A 16,425-nucleotide genomic window follows, 5' to 3' on the forward strand; every position below is an offset into this window, starting at 1 on the left:
CAACCATAGTAAAACAAAGATTTATATTTTTGATATTTATTTTATATATTTAAATGCCATTTACCAAAGAAAAATCAACCAAAAAAAATGAGTTCGAGTGTCACCTCTGACACGCGTGTCATAGGTTCGCCATCACTGCTCTAGGAGGAAGCTGAGCTTGAATAATCATGGTAAACATATATGAGCTGGTTGGGACTCAACTCTATCCAGATCAGACTACTTAGGGCCATTTGTTTCCCTTTCAGGAGCTTTTCATCCTTTACTTGTGATGGAGGGTGTTCCTAATTCAGTGGTTTCAGGAGAAATCAAAAGAGAGGCAATAATAACAAAAAAGGGAGGGGCAACAGTAGGTTTACAGTTGTGAGTATGCCAGTTTATTCTTGTATTATTATTTATTAATTATTGTATTATTTTCCATACGAACTGTAAACCTACTGTTGCCCCACCCCGTGTTCACTGTTGCATGTGGGAATTTCCTCTTATAGAAAATAAATCTCATTTTCCTAAATAAGACAACAGTGTTAATTAATTCCAGATATTTTTTTGTCCCATTGATCTTCCAGGAACCTCCTTTACCTTGGTGCCTTGACTGCTGACCTCTCAGGAGACTTGATTATTCAAGCTACAGCCCTCCTCCAAAGTCTATCTGCTTAATGCTAACTGTTCCCAAGCATCTTATATATGCTTCTCTTCCGTGGGCATAGAAGTAATCAAATTTTCAAAAGCTGGGCTGTGAGTAAGGTCAAACATATTAATTTTTGCTTAAATGAAGCTTCTTTCCAGGTATATCTGGTAGCGGCCTAAACAAAGAGCTGATGTTTTAATAGATGGTTTGGTTGGAGGGCTTGAATTAAGATGGTTCATAAATTATCCAATGAAGAGAGGGTCTAAACTAAAAAATGTTTACCAATGTCTATAAAAACAGGTGAGGGGCAAGGGAATAAAAAGGGGAAAAAATCACAATCATTTTTCATTTATAATATTACCTTATATTTGTAGAGCTGTTTGGAATTTACCCAGTTTGTAGTTCTAAAACATTTTCAAATCTTGGAGAGGAATGATTATATTATAAATTTGCAGCTGACTAGGATAATTTTAAAAAATACCCTCAGCAAAGCAAACCATTTAAAGGAAGCAATCTTTCCTCAACAGCTGGACCAGTATAGCAAATGCTATTATCCTATAATAGCTATTAGTGCAATGATAAGTGAAATTCACCTGTAGCTTCATGTCAACTTGAGCTGGGTCAAAGAAACACCTAAAAGAAAACTGCGTTACTGAGTAGGAATCCTCAGACTATAAATTATATTCAATTTAAAGATTTAACTGAAGAAAATTGTAAACCTGACTAGGCAAAGAGGTTTCCAGAATCCTTAACCACCGCTCAATCTTTATCTAGCCACTGAGGAAATAGTTACAGAAACTCCATGCTCTGCGTAAGCCCTCAAACCTGTTTTCTTTCTTGTGCTTCTACACTACCTGTCTCAAGACATGGAGAAAGAAGGGAAAATGGACCAAATGGTGGGCCGAAGAAATACCTACTGATTTTTATCCAAAGTAAGGACTTTAAGAACTGAAACAGACAAACAACTGTGAAGAAAAGTAAACACAATAAAAGCCACTGAAGTCCCTCTGAAAACTAATGGGGAGAGAGCAATTAAATTGAAATACCAACAGTCTGAGATATTTCTTAAAACAGGTAGCCCATGCTAGGTCAAGATGGAAAACAATGACAGTCAAGTTCTTAGATCAGGTCAGTTAAGGAACTGGTGTAAGTGCTCACACAATGTTTTTGAGGAAGCAAACAGTGTTTTCCCCCTCCAACTTCTGCCATAAGTTTAGTGTTCATGTACCTTAAAATGGCACCATACAAAAACCTCACACATGGCTGCAAGCTCAATTCTCAACAGAGGTAGTAAACAAAGGGACTCCTAAGAACAGACTTCAAACTGGGCCAAGTGTGACTGCACATTCAAAACCCCAGAGCCACATAATCATCCCCAAAAGAAACTGTTTTAATTTAAAATAGCTCAAAACCACGATGACAGTGAAGCACTGGTTTGCCTTAGGTGCAGTCTCAAATCAGTGCTGCCTTAAAGCCAGGTCCTCTCTTTCCAAGAAAGAGAAAGCAGAGAACAAAGTTCAATCGACAACAGGAGGGGACATAACAAAAAGAAAACCCCCAAAAGGGTGCTTTCCTGCAGCCTAGATTAGTCTTCGTTTAGGCCACACCACTGGAAACGCTGCTTCTTCTTACATGAGTCGTTTCTTCACAACTTTATTTTTTTTAAAACTGCCATCTGCTGAATGAGAGATGCTCCCATTTCCACTGGCAGGGGAGCCACTTCTGTGCAGTTTTTGCTTCCTCACTGTGGGACCTCCTTCCCCGAAAGTGCAGAGAGAGCAAGCCGACACCTGCTGGGCCCAGCGCCCCAGCACTATTTCAGCTCCACTCATAGAGCAGGCGAAGGATTTGCTGCATTTGTGCTTCAAAGATACAGCTCACTTTGGTTGTCCTTCTCAGTTGGCAAACTGCTCATAAAAAGCAAACTTGATCCTCTCTATGTGATGGCAAAGTTTGATGGCAGGGCCTAATTTTAAGTCCATGCACTCTTGAACGGTGGGAAGGGTAAGGAGCAGCAGGGCCTGCCCATCAATTTCCTGTTAAAACACAAAATACAAATTATGTATGATGTGCACGTGAATAGCAGCTCAATCATGACAGCCCCCAATCACTTTGGCTTAGTCAAAATCAGAGTCCCTATGTTTTCATTACTTTTCCCCTTTGAATAAGTATCACACATTTCCTTTTAGACGCCTCTCATAGTCCTCCATACCAATGAATCTTCATAATTAATAACAAAGCTTTACCAAGGATAAGAATCCACTCTACAGTTTCTGCTCGCAGAAATTCAGTAAATTAACTAGCCTTGTAACTAGCAATTAAATGCGCCAAAAGAAACATTTTTTTAGCGGACTCTTTCTAAATCTGAAAGATATTAACGATAAACTTCAATGTTTTCCTTCTCTGTAACATTCATAAAAGCCCGATAAGTTCTTCAAAGATGTTCAGCTTTGAATCTCCCCAATTATCAAAACAAATTTATTTCAATATTTAAGACCACAGATATTTCTGTCTCAGAAAAGTTGCCTTAAAATTTATCACAACTTCAGAGCCTAATATATTACAGATGTTATTTTCTTAAAATGCGCAAACTGTTATTTTTGGAAAAGAGGAGGACAATAAGCATGGCATACTTAATTTTAAGCCATTTAAATATTTGCGGGATGGAAATAAATTCTTAGGAAAAATGGGAATGCAATGATAATTTGCTTCAACTATGAAGGAAGTCAGATAAATGACTTTTTGACATATTTGTATTCCTAAAATGGGAACTAAAAGAGTTTTTTCTTTTGGACAGAAATATTTTTCCTAAGACTTGTAAATAAATTGCTAGTACACCCACACTCCTTTGCTAAAGAAACATATTGCTAAAAACGAAAGGTGCCGGTGGTTACCTGGTCTAGGAATATTCTTGCTAACGGAGCGCAGTCGGTGGACCGGATGAACCGCACCACATCCGCCACACTCCACTTCAGGGGGTTACTGTCCAGGTGAAGCCTTTCAGCAACTTCAATCCTGATTTCCTTCATTCCCCACAACAAAAGCAAACCAATGGTGTAAGAGTTATTACAATCTTTAAAAGTCTCTCTATTTAAATTCATAACCCCTCAAGGCAGGATTTAAAATGGTTTTACGAGGTGATTTCTCCCAGCAAAGATGGCAAAGTCCCATATACACTAGGAACTCAGGAAATGTTGGTCTTTCATAATAAGAAAAATCAATGGGGAAAATTTTATCTCAAAGTTTCCGAAGAAATCATTTGCACAATTTAACAGAAAAATCACTTTTAAACAAATCTCCCATTTGTTTCTCAGTCAATTTCAACTCACTCTCTGGTGGGTGCTAAAGTGAATGGGATGATATTTCCAATGACAGAAGTATTAGCTAAATTGTCAGGAGAAATCATTTGTTGCTTCTGTTCATAGAATATATTTAAAAAGCAACCCAGTTTTAAAACACCAACTTAACTGCCAACTTTAGTGTGTATATGTTATATAATATACAGATATGTATATGTTAAATATACTAAACAAGATGGCTTAACCAGAACAAAAGGATAATTTATTTCTACAAAACCATTATATTTCAATAAAACTATCTATGAAAAATATTAAAAAGGAAGTTTTCCCTAAACTAAAAGACAGGCTACAAACAAGCTAGCAATGAAACATTCTTTTACTCAAGACAAGCAGCCACTCTGAGACCTTCCTCCTAATAAACAGTTAATCTCCAAATAATCCTTGAAACACAAGTAAATCACTGAATGTGGAATCATTTAAAAAGTGATCCAGGAAATTCAACTGAAGCCTGTTATGAAATGAGTGCAATGCCAACATCATTAACAATTATATTCTAGACAGAAGTCCGAGAGAGAAGAGTGCACTGTGAAAAAGGGGGCACCTTTGGTGAAGGCGGCTTGTTCTCATCATCAGAAAATGAAAAAGACCGAAGCTCCCTTTTCCTCCGTTGTCTGTCTGCAGGCAGTGAGGTGGATATCTCACTTTGGGTGGGAGAAGAGGAACATGACTTTTTTTCTGACATTTCTGACTCTTCCTGTAGCTCGTCCTGCTGCTCAGAAGTACTGCCCTCACTTAGAGAATCGTCATCTCCTTCGTCGGGGTCATCCTCATCTTCACCCCCACTTCCCTAGAGGAAAATGAGAGAAGGTTCATTGAAAATCAGGACACACCAGTTCTGGGGCCACAAAACCATCTTCTACTGGCCAGGGATCTCAATGAGAAAGACCAGGTACCCTTTCTGAGTTTGCATTGTAAAGCAGTGACCCCTTGGCGTCGAGATGTCACAGGTACATCAGATCTCATACCTGAGGAGAGCCCACCGGGGTATTATCAACAGATGCAGAGGAGCGTTTCTTCTTATGCACAAAAACACTTTTCCGCCTCTTTCTCCTCTTACTGGCTTTTTTCAGGGCACATGCTAAGTTACTGTGCCCGCCGGGCGGCCTCCCAATTCTTTTACTTTTCTTCTTCCCATAATAGTGTGCTAAATGTGAATGACAGAGAAAAAGGAAGCAGTTCATTATGTTTGTGCATCTCAAACCACAAGAGATTCTATTAGCACAGCAGAAAACAGCTACACTGCATTTGATTAAAGTTTAAATTTCATACAAGTGGAATAACCTTAACTGTAGAGACCTTAGAGCAGTAGTTCTCAACCTTCTGGCCCTTTAAATACAGTTCCTCATGTTGTGACCCAACCATAAAATTATTTTCGTTGCTACTTCATAACTGTAATGTTGCTACTGTTATGAATAGTAATGTAAATATCTGATATGCAGGATGGTCTTAGGCGACCCCTGTGAAAGGGTCGTTCAACCGCCAAAGGGGTCGCGACCCACAGGTTGAGAACCGCTACTCTAGGGTGTCACAGCGGACTTGAGTGTAGTCTTCTGCTTCTCAGGGAAGGTCATCTGGAGTTCAGGCCCAGCTCCCTTTGTGAGCCAATGATCACAGGAAGGAAGCAGCTGTGTTGATGATCTTAGCAACCCCCGTGAAAGGGTCGTTCGACCGCCAAAGGGGTCGCGACCCACAGGTTGAGAACCACTGCCTTAGATGTACAGTTTGATTTGTACTAACAAATGCATAAACCTGAATAATCCTCCCTCTATCAAGACACAGGCCATGTCCATCAACTTAGGAAGTTCCTAGGGTCCCTTTTTAGTCAGCCCGCCTCACAAGAAGCAACCATTATTCTGATTTTCATCAATATAAGTTAGCCTGTCTCATCTCTGGAACCACACAGTAGGTACTTTTTTGTGCAAGGCTTCTTTCATTAACTATAATGTTTTTGAGGTTCATCTTTGCTGTTGTGTGTATAAGTAGTTCATGCCTTCATATTTGATGAATAGCATTCCATTGTATGACTTTACCAGTGTATCTATTCTCCTGATTGTGGGTACCTGGGCTGTTTCCAGGTTTTTCATTCTGTGCGTGGTTTTTAGTGGGCATGTTTTCATTTTCCTTAGATAAATAACTAGGAAAGGAATTGCTGGATCATATGATAGATGTATGACTAACTTTTAAAAAATATATTTTTTATTGATTTCAGAGAGGAAGGGAGAATCATTGATCGGCTGCCTCCTGCATGCCTCCTATCGGAGATTGAGCCCACAACCTGGACATGTGCCCTGACCAGGAATTGAACCATGACCTCCTGGTTCATAGGGTGATGCTCAACCACTGAGCCACACCAGCAGGGAATGTATGATTAACTTTTAAAGAAACTGCCAGTTTTCTAAAAGGGTTGTATAATTTTATACTCCCATCAGCAATCTATGAGAGATGTAGGTGCTCTATGCCTTTGCCAGTATATGGGATTGTCAGTCTTTTTCATTTTAGTGAATCTAGTGGATATGCAGTAACTTCATTGTAGTTTAAATTTACATTTTCCTGATCACTAACAATATTGAGTATGTTTTCATGTGCTTACTGGCCATTTGCATATATTTTTCTGTGACGTGTCTATATTCAAATCTTTTATTCACTTATTGTTTATTTCATTTTTATTGAGCTATAATTCACATAACATAAACTTCATTATATTAAAGTGTACATATTCAGTGGTTTTTGGTATATGCACTATACTGTACAACCATCACCATGATCTAATTCCAGGACATTTTGTTTCTCTCTCTTTTTTTTTAATTGAGATAACAGTCACATAACATTCAATTAATCATTTAAAAACACACAGGGAGGGGCAAAAGTAGGTTTACAGTTGTGAGTATGCAAAACAGTTTATTCTTGTATTATTATTAATTTACTAGAGGCTTGGTGCACAGATTCATGCACTGGTGGGGTCCCTCGGCCTGGCCTGTGGCAGGCCGAAACCGGCTCTCTGACATCCCCCGAGGGGTCCCGGATTACGAGAGGGTGCAGGCCAGGCCGAGGGACTCCACCGGTGCACAAATCCATGCACCAGGCCTCTAGTATGCATATAAGATACTTGGTTAATCTCTTCCCTCCCTTCCCCCTCCCTGCTTCCCTCTGAGATTCATCAGTCTGTTCCATGTTTCCATGCCTGTGGTTTCTGCTCCTGCATTGAGCATCTGCCCCCTGGTGGTCAGTGTGCATCATAGCTACCAGTTGGCGGGTTGCTTAGGCTTTTATATATAAAGATTGCATTATTTTCCATATGAACAACTATAAACCTACTTTTGTCCCACCCCATACAATTCAGTGGTATTTACATTTTACAACTACCACCTTTCTTTAACTGCAAAACTTCTCTTTTTATTGCGTTGTGGCAGTTTTTAATATATTCTGCAGAGTTTTTTGTTATTATATATAAAGAATATTTTCTCCATGACTGTAGCTTGTCTTTTCCTTTTTATAAACGGTGTTATTAAGAATAAAAGTTTTTTAACCCAGCCAGTGTGGCTCCATGGTTGAGCGCTGAACTATGAACCAGGAGGTTCTATGAACAAAGAGGTCACAGTTCAATTCCCAGGGAGTGTACATGGCTGGGTTGTGGGCTTGGTCCCCAGTGGGAGGCATGCAGGAGGCAGCAGATCGATGATTCTTTCTCATCATTGATGTTTCTATCTCTCTCCCTTCCTCTCTGAAATCAATAAAAATGTAATTTTTTTTAAAAGTCTTTATTTTTTTAATTTTGATGTTTAACTTATTAATTTTCTCCTTTATGTCAGTGTATTGTGTCCCTCTCTTAAGAAATCCTTGACTAACCCAAGATCTTGCGGAAATCCTCCCTGTTTGCTTCCAGAAGCTTTACCTTAAGTCTATGACGTAGCTTACATTACTTTTCATATTCAGTGAGGTAGGAGACAAGGAGTTTCGCTTGTTTTTTTCAATTTGGATATCTAATAGTACCAGTGCCATTTGTTGAAAGAATCTCCCCACCCTTACATTTGTCATCTTTGTTGAAAATCATTTAACTATGTAAGTTTGGCTCCATTTCTGGACACTCTCCTTGGTCTCATCACTTTACCTGACCATTCTCTCATCAACACCCTACTACAGTTTTATGGTAAAACTTGAAGTCAGACAGAGTAAATCCTCCAACTTTATTCTTCTTTTTTTCAGGAATGTTTTGCCTCTTCTAGGTCCTTTGCATTTTCATTTAAATTTTAGATTACAGAGCTAATTCTAAAATTGAAACATACATTCTAGCTCTGTTATATACTAAAGTAATATTAATATATACTGTAATTTTTACCAAAAAAACGAATTCCAAAGGATATAAATCCATTTACATCACTCAAATTATTAATTGAGAAAAATTATAAAGACTCCTAATATCTAGCCTAATTTCACTTATATCATTGTGGAAAAATAAATTCAGATAAAAGGCATAATAAAATCTATATATCTTCCAAAGCCTCAAAGTGGCATAGTTTAATAAACACACTTGCATGAATAGCATATATCATTATCTACTAATAACTGCAACTTTTTTTTGGCAATTTGCTAAATAAGTGCTGAATCTAACATAATAAGCTAAGACAATCTCTACCCTTAAGAAATTTACAATCCAATAAATATAAACAGAAACTAGAAGGTTACTCTTCTATGATTTATCATTCAAGTCCTGATTATAAAACTCATCATGCTAAATATGGCCCTTAGATCAACAGTATCAGCAGTACCTGGGAGTCTTAGACATGCAGACACTTGGGTCCCAGAAACCCACACACCTGATGAGTCAGAACCTCCCTTTAACAAGATCATCAGGGAATTTGCATGCATGATAAAGTTTAAGGGGCACAGAATGAGAGATCCCTAAAAGCAATCTTTAAATTTATCAAGATAAAGTCCTGCTCTGTGTTAATTCTCCCAGGTGACATCAGGGCTTGTACAATTTAAGGAAAGTTGGAACAGAATTTTGTGGTTGGATAACAGTGCCTTGAAAAAGTTCCAAATTGGAAATTTCATCCTTTATCACTTGCTTTTTTGTTGCAGTTTCACAAGAGAGAAGAAAAACAATGAGAAGGAACAGAAATTTTTTTTCTTTACTCTTATATCCCAGTGCTAGCACAGTGTCAGCACACAGCAGACACATAATAAACACTTGCAGATTGTATGAATGAATTACATATCCTAATACCTTCAATAGCTAATTTATATACATGCTAGATATAAAAGCTGGCAAAATCTGGCACATGATCTGTTTGGTATAGCTCTCAAATGGTTTTTAGATTTTTAAAAGTTTTTTAAAAAAAACATGAAAATAAAACAAACAAAAATATGCAACAGCCCTAACCGGTTTGGCTCAGTGGATAGAGCCTCAGCCTGCGGACTGAAGAGTCCCAGGTTCGATTCCGGTCAAGGGCATGTACCTTGGTTGCGGGCACATCCCCAGTAGGGGGTGTGCAGGAGGCAGCTGATTGATGTTTCTCTCTCATCGATATTTCTAACTCTCTATCCCTCTCTCTTCCTCTCTGAAAAAAATCAATAAAATATATTTTTAAAAAATATGCAACAGAGATCACATGACCCACAGCCTAAGATATTTATTATCTGGTCCTTCACTGAATAAGTTTGTATACCTCTGCTATATGTGAGTCTGCACAATAAAAACTTTCCAAGATACAAGGTATGGTCAGCTGCTATAGTTAACAAATCTGAAAAACATGACTCACTATATTTGGTCTTTGTAAGTACAGAGCAGTTCTCAGAACACTTATCCAGAACCATCCGTGGACCGAACAGATTGGGACAGCATTCCAGTTTGACACAGGTTTGCCGGCAGAATTCAGTCACCCGATCCGCTGTTTTCACTATCTCAACAGTAGCCCGATAACTCTTCCCTTTGTATCTGCCATTGGAAGACATCAGACACCAAGTTTATTGGGCTAGTGATTATCCAGAGAAAAGTCAAGTGTATTAATATTTGCTTGTTAGAATATAGAGTATTTCTGCTTATTAGAATAGTTTGTCTTTTATATTTTAAGACTCCAAAAATAATATGGAGTTTATGTATTATATACTTACATTTATAATCTAGTAAGCTATGACAACTAAAAGCTGAGTTACTTAAACTGGCAAAATAAGGTTCCTGCTTCCTGTTCCTAAGTTTAAGGTTTTCAAATCGTAACTTCTACTAACAAAAAAGTGACTTTCACTGTCTTTCTCCCTCAGGCAGTATCCTGAGGTGTGAGGCCCAGTAAGACCTGACAACTGCCATACACCCATGACAAGTTCAGGGCAGAAAATAAGAGTAAACGTTTATGAACTTTCACAGTAGTTTGAAAAAGGAATTCTATATTTCTAAAATCTAGTAACAATGAAAACTGTTCTTGAATTCTATGCCTTTTAAATTTCATATTTCATATAATTCATTTCTAGCATATCTTACAAAAGGGTTGGTCCATGACAGCATGGAAACTTACAAGAAAACAAACCTGGGCCTTCGCCACAAATAGCTGAAGCAGCACTGCCCAAGGAACCTGAGTGCTCGAATATGACCCGTGGGAGAACCGATTCTGTGACCTGTTAAGGGTGCATATGCATGAAGGCGGAGGAGCCTACTCACTTGGCCTTGAGGACTTCCCCACATCCATGCCACACCGAGTCTTTGTCCAGCTGCAGCTCCCGAAGGACACGGCTGGGTTTGTAAGCTGCATTGATAAGTAAGGTGAGGACCTGTGCGCCATTGTCAAAGCAGAAATATGGGTTGGGAAGGAGAAAAGCAGACCATTAGAACCTTGCCATCCCTTAGCATGTCATTTATGAGATTAATTCTAGTCACATTAGTTAACAAATGTTAACAAAATAATACTACTAAAGATATGACACCTGATCAAAATTGCAAATAAGAGAGTAATTAGACTCTCTTAAATATTTAAAACGTTACGGTCAGAAAGAAATGGAACCATGATTTAAAATTACTCTAGTGTGTGCTTCCAAATCCATCTCCAGTCACAATACTCAGAAAACTGTGTTTCTTTGGGACACTTTGTAGACAGCAGAGCCTTCGTGTGGGTGGAGGAGTCGGACCGAGTGCCAGCCTCCCCAGCCTGCCTTGCCCTTCCGTGGGCTGAACAGTTTGATGCTCCTCACATCTGTTACTGGCACTGTGGCATCGTGGCAGGAAGCTCTGCAAGTCCAGCAGACACGCAGCTGTATCACGGTCCCGGATTAATGCCACACCACAGCCTCTCGGTGACAGACTGACTATTCTCACACCGACTCTTGCCCAGTTCCCATGTGGTCTCTGACAGAGACCTTTTACACTGACAGAGGTGAGCCTGCTATGTGAAGAACCGCTTAATAGGTGAAGGTCCTATGGGCAGAAATAATTTCATGCCCAGTTCACTGTCCAACACGAGAAAAGTTAATCACTTATGACAAAACCTAAGGTTGTCACTTCCATGGCATGCAGAGATCTTTGCATGAATGCGTTTATGAAACTGCTGCGAAGTTTCCAAGTTCTTTTGCTCTAGGCCAGAACCTTACCTCTCTGAGGACCAGAACACAGTTTCCAGGTCCCACACACTGAGGCAGCTCAGCGATTCTTCCTTTATTAAGATATGGCCCTGAGAAGCAACGGTGGTTGAAGTATATCTTTGGACAGCAATATTTTCCATTAATCATAACTGGGAAATGAAAAGAAAAAAAAAACAAATATTCAGAACAGTCATTTTCCAACCCCTATTTTCAAAGTTGGGTTACTGCGGGAAAAACAAGCATCTACATCATTATATAATATTAGAAATTACATATCTTGATGTTTAACATGTTATCTGAGAGTGCCCTTAAAATACAACAACCCTATTATAGAGCTTATCACTGCTAAAATCAGACAACGTCCTAAATTACGTGCAGATTAACTCCTGGGTTAGTGACACTGTTCTAGAGCCATATACTTCTATCAATCAAGGAAGTGGAAGATTTCTTCCAGAACCCATGATGATTCCTGACAACCACCTATTCAATAATGGACTCTGGAATATTTCCAGGGGGTGATGGTGAATACTATCCAGAACCTCAGTTCATTCCCTTGAAAGCACCAAACTACTACAACGGCAGCCTTTATGATGTGAGTGTCCTCCCATTTCTGGGATTTCTCAGAGGGCTGAAAGTACACTGTGGTCACATCTCTAATTCTTTAAGTACTGTGGGGTATATCTGGGCCTAGAGACCCCTCTCTTCAACCATTTTTATATATGAATACTGTACTGCAATACAGTATTTTTTAAAAAATCCCCTCATAGTGGTTGGCAACCCAGCAACTGAATGTAAAAAATTCAAAGACACTAAAACACCTTCATTTTATATATCAAACAGCGAGAAGCTCTTCTGATGGACGCTGTTAGCCAACGTGAGGAAAGGAGCTGTGTGTGCACTGCCCACGGTCGACAGGACCCTGCAGTACATAATGCTCCTAAGAATGCAGTCTTGGCACACGGGTCAGCATGTCAGTGTCCACTTCTGCATCTGAACTCTACCACCCAGATCCCCCTTTCGGGATTAAGGCACTTACGCTCCCTGCTGCTGGGGATGTTGACAGTTTATAGCTCTGGGCTGTAAGTCTATCCTGGGATTACCCTCACTCAGCCTAGGCCTCCCTCACTAGGAGAGCCCCCCTGCCCAAGACCCCACCCTTTGTGAGGCGGAGAGGGAGCAGCAGAGTCTGAGTGGCTATAGCAGCGCCAAGGCTCCCCGTGGGACTGGAATTGTTACTCTGAATGTGGCTCAACTTCTCCCTCTGCCCAGTCCTGCTTCCTTTACCCCTCCAAGGAGTTGTTCCCAAAAGTACTCCCCAATAAAACTCCTTCATATAAGTATCCGTCTCAGACTCCTTTTCCAAGGTGACCTGACCTATCACAAACCCCAAACTTGACTGTGGTCGTGTGGGAGATATTAAGGTCTTAATTCTGTAGTTTCCGTAGGCATAGTAATACATCAAAAATGAGTTACGCAGCCCTGATCCTCCATGTATAAATGATATAATGAAAAGGCAGTGGGTAGAAGAGACAAAAAAAATGCAGGTTTTGAACTTGAGAAAGATCTGAGTTTCATTTCTGACCCTTCTACTCATAAACTGAATGATCTCTCTAAGCTTTGGTTTCTTTTTTTTTCTAGGCATTTACTAACTACCATCCAGGTGCTCAACCTGTGCTAGAAGACACACAGCCAAGATGCTAAGCATAACACAACCAGCACAGGGGGAGGCAAGAGCAGTTCCAGGGAGAGATTGTTGGCCTCCAAAAAGAGCCTTGTCTCATTGATCAGGTATCGCCTCTGGGACAAACTGTTTTTCCAGTGCTTTATTTTTTTAATTTTTAAGTGCTTTATTTTTTTAATTTAATAATTTTTTTTATTTTTTTTAAATATATATACATATATGAAAGAGCACTGCCTGGAAAACCTGTTTCTTTATCTAAACTCGGGGATAATAATATTGACCTCCGGAGCCCTTAGCACCCAGTAAGTGATCAGTCTTAAGACTCCTTTCCCAAGGTGACCTGACCTATCACAAAACCCAAACTTGACTGTGGTCATGTGGGAGATATTAATGTCTTCATTCTGTAGACACTGTAAATGAACAAAGATGTCAGCCCAAAGATCATTGTTACTAAGGACATCTTGAGACAAACATCACAATTCAGAGACCCCTCTGAAGCTACATTGTGTAAATCAAATGTATTGTTTATTTTTAGATACCGTCCATTAAAGAAACTACAGGTCCTCCTTCCCTACGGCTGCGTGCACTCAATCCTACCCGAGTCTGTGGAGTTCAGCTCCCGACTCTTCAGGCCCTCATGGACAGTCCTCGAGGATGGCATTCTGAGTCAAGAAAACACAACAAAATAGTAAGATAATCCATAAAGTCAGTGAAGTGTGAGGGTTAGTTTCCGTCAAATCTAAGAAGAAAGCAAAGGTGGCAGACAGTAAAATCTGTAATAGAAGGTGCTTCCTTGATCTTTCTTTTATTTAAATGGCAACTGTACACAGCCTAGGGAGCCAACAGTCTATAGACAGAGGATACTGCACGTTCAAACAAACTCCCATTCACATTAGCAACAGTTACAGAATTCCTTCTGGGATTCTAAAAACGCAAGTAGACTATTTGTTGTTTTTAATTGTTAAAGAACAGAAACATTTTTAATATAGAGTCTGTTTTCTTCTTCCATCAGTTTAAAAATTAAAGACAAATTATATTATTTAAAAAGAGAATTATTGTATTTGAAGCAATCACTGAAAAAGACTAATTTATCTTCTTAAAATACTTCCTAAAACTTTGGATCAGTCTTGACAACTAAGTCAAGGAAAAATCCAAGGCCAGGTTTTTGTCACTGCTATCACTACCTAGATTAGAATTCTGTGGCCTCCTACTTCTAAGGTCAGTTTTATTACTCGCATAGCCACAAAAGCAGATATAAATTATATAGAATTTGTTATAACCAGAATCGTGTCCCTTTAAAATCCATGTCAAAGACCTAATCCTCAATGTGACTGTATTTGGAGACAAGGCTTTTAGGAGGTAAAAAGGGTCGGGCTCTAACCCAACAGGATTGGTGGCCTTGTAAGAAGAGGAAGAGAGAAGGCTCTCCTTCCCTCCCATCCTTTCCATGTGAAGACACCGTGATTAGTCTGCCAGCGAGGAAGAGAGCCCTGACCAGGAACCAAACTGATCTCGGACTCCCCCCTGCAGAACTGTGAGAAGTAAACGTGTTGTCCAAGCCACCCAGTCTGTGGCATTTTGTTAGGGTGGCCTGAGCAAACTAATACAAAACTGAAAACCCAATATTTAAAAACACACACGTACACGCAGAAACCCTTGTATCTTTAAGGCAACACTAACCAGCCGCTTCTCTAAAGCTGCGTAGGAAGATGTGCTGCGGAGAACCTCCTGAAGGGACACACAGACACTCCTTCCATACGCCTCTCCCTTCGCTGTCTTCAGGATCCACTGTTTCACTGGCACGAATCATGTCCTACTTTACAATTTTTGATCTTCTTTAATAAATCCCAGCATGGAGACTCTATTCTCTCTCTTATTCAAATGCCTCCCAGCTCTCAAAGCCAAAGAAAACTCAATTTGGGGAACATCTTGAGAGTGGATTTTACCCTTCTGTATATAATGCCATTTTAGGAAATGTATAAACTGTAAGGAGAAGTATGTAAATTATCAAAAGCTGAATTAAAGGATTATGCTTCCATCTGAGAAATTAACATGTGAGGAGATATACTCTTAATTATTTCTTTTTCTATTCTAACTTTCTAATATCAACTGTTCAAACATACTATTATGTTACTTACTGTTTTTCAGGCTGAACCACTGCAATTTTCCTTTGTTTGTGTACTGTAAGAAGAAAATAATGTGTATGTCAAGAAAAAAATAAAAGACAGAGGAAAAGTTATATATGTATTAACATAACATTAGCATATTTGAACCCTGTATGTATATATAACTAGCAAATACTATAAATAAGTGCTGATATGTCTGAATATCTAGACTAAAGCACAGTTTCTGGGTCTTTAAACAAAGACCAAAAGTAATATTTTCAAGGCTCCCTGGGTCAATCAACTCCCATGAATATTTTTTAAGCAGGAATAGATATTCAAAATAAAAACTAGTTTTGACAAGGGTACCAACACACACAGTATGGAAAGTAGTCTTTTCAACCAGTGGTGCTGGGAAAACCGAATATCCACATTAATGAAGTTGGACCTTTACCTTACACCACATACAAAAAGTAACTCCACATGGATCAAAGACCTAAACTTCAGAGGTAAAACTATAACACTCTTAGAAGAAAACATAGAGGGGAATATTCATGTCATTGATTGGGCAGTGATTTCTTGGTTATGACAACAGAAGCACAGGCAGCAAAAGAAAAAATAAGTTGCACTACATCAAAAGTAAAAAGTTTTGTGCGCCAAAGGACACTATCAAGAGAAGTAAAGGCAACCCACAGAATGGGAGAAAATATTTGCAAGTAATATTTCTGATAAAGAATATCTAGGGAGAAACCAAGATGGCGGCATAGGTAAACACCGGAGTTTGCTGCCTTGAACAACCACTTCAAAAATACAACTAAAAGACGGAATGGACATCATCCAGAACCACAGGAAGGCTGGCTGAGTGGAAATTCTACAACTAGAAGGAAAGAGAAAAGCATACCGAGACTCAGAGGAGGCGCAGTACGGAAGGAAAATACTAAGGTGCAGAGGTGCATGTGGAGCAGGCTGTCGGCTGAGGGCGCGGTTGTCGTTTCCAATCGGGAGGGAGTCTCAGGCTCTGAGCTCCAGTTCAGGGAGAGTCTCTAGGGACCCAGACTCATACGGGAGAAGCGGGACTGTCTGGCATCGGTC

General features: G+C 39.4%; 1 protein-coding gene across 1 annotated transcript in view; it reads right to left on the reverse strand.

Moving 5' to 3' along the window:
* Window positions 1-388: 388 nt before the first annotated feature.
* SFMBT1 (Scm-like with four mbt domains 1) overlaps window positions 389-16,425 on the reverse strand; it is a 116,100-nt gene continuing 100,063 nt past the window's right edge. The window contains exons 13-21 of the mRNA XM_005870292.2: window positions 15,370-15,412; window positions 13,829-13,893; window positions 11,560-11,699; window positions 10,637-10,746; window positions 9,744-9,919; window positions 4,950-5,128; window positions 4,526-4,771; window positions 3,520-3,648; window positions 389-2,661 (exon numbers count right to left, since the gene is read on the reverse strand). Coding sequence (XP_005870354.1) covers window positions 2,521-2,661; window positions 3,520-3,648; window positions 4,526-4,771; window positions 4,950-5,128; window positions 9,744-9,919; window positions 10,637-10,746; window positions 11,560-11,699; window positions 13,829-13,893; window positions 15,370-15,412 — 1,229 coding nt within the window. The 3' untranslated portion in view covers window positions 389-2,520. The remainder of the gene's footprint in view (window positions 2,662-3,519; window positions 3,649-4,525; window positions 4,772-4,949; window positions 5,129-9,743; window positions 9,920-10,636; window positions 10,747-11,559; window positions 11,700-13,828; window positions 13,894-15,369; window positions 15,413-16,425) is intronic.

Source organism: Myotis brandtii, unplaced genomic scaffold (assembly GCF_000412655.1).
Source record: "Myotis brandtii unplaced genomic scaffold, ASM41265v1 scaffold316, whole genome shotgun sequence".
Taxonomy (NCBI): Eukaryota; Metazoa; Chordata; class Mammalia; order Chiroptera; family Vespertilionidae; genus Myotis; species Myotis brandtii.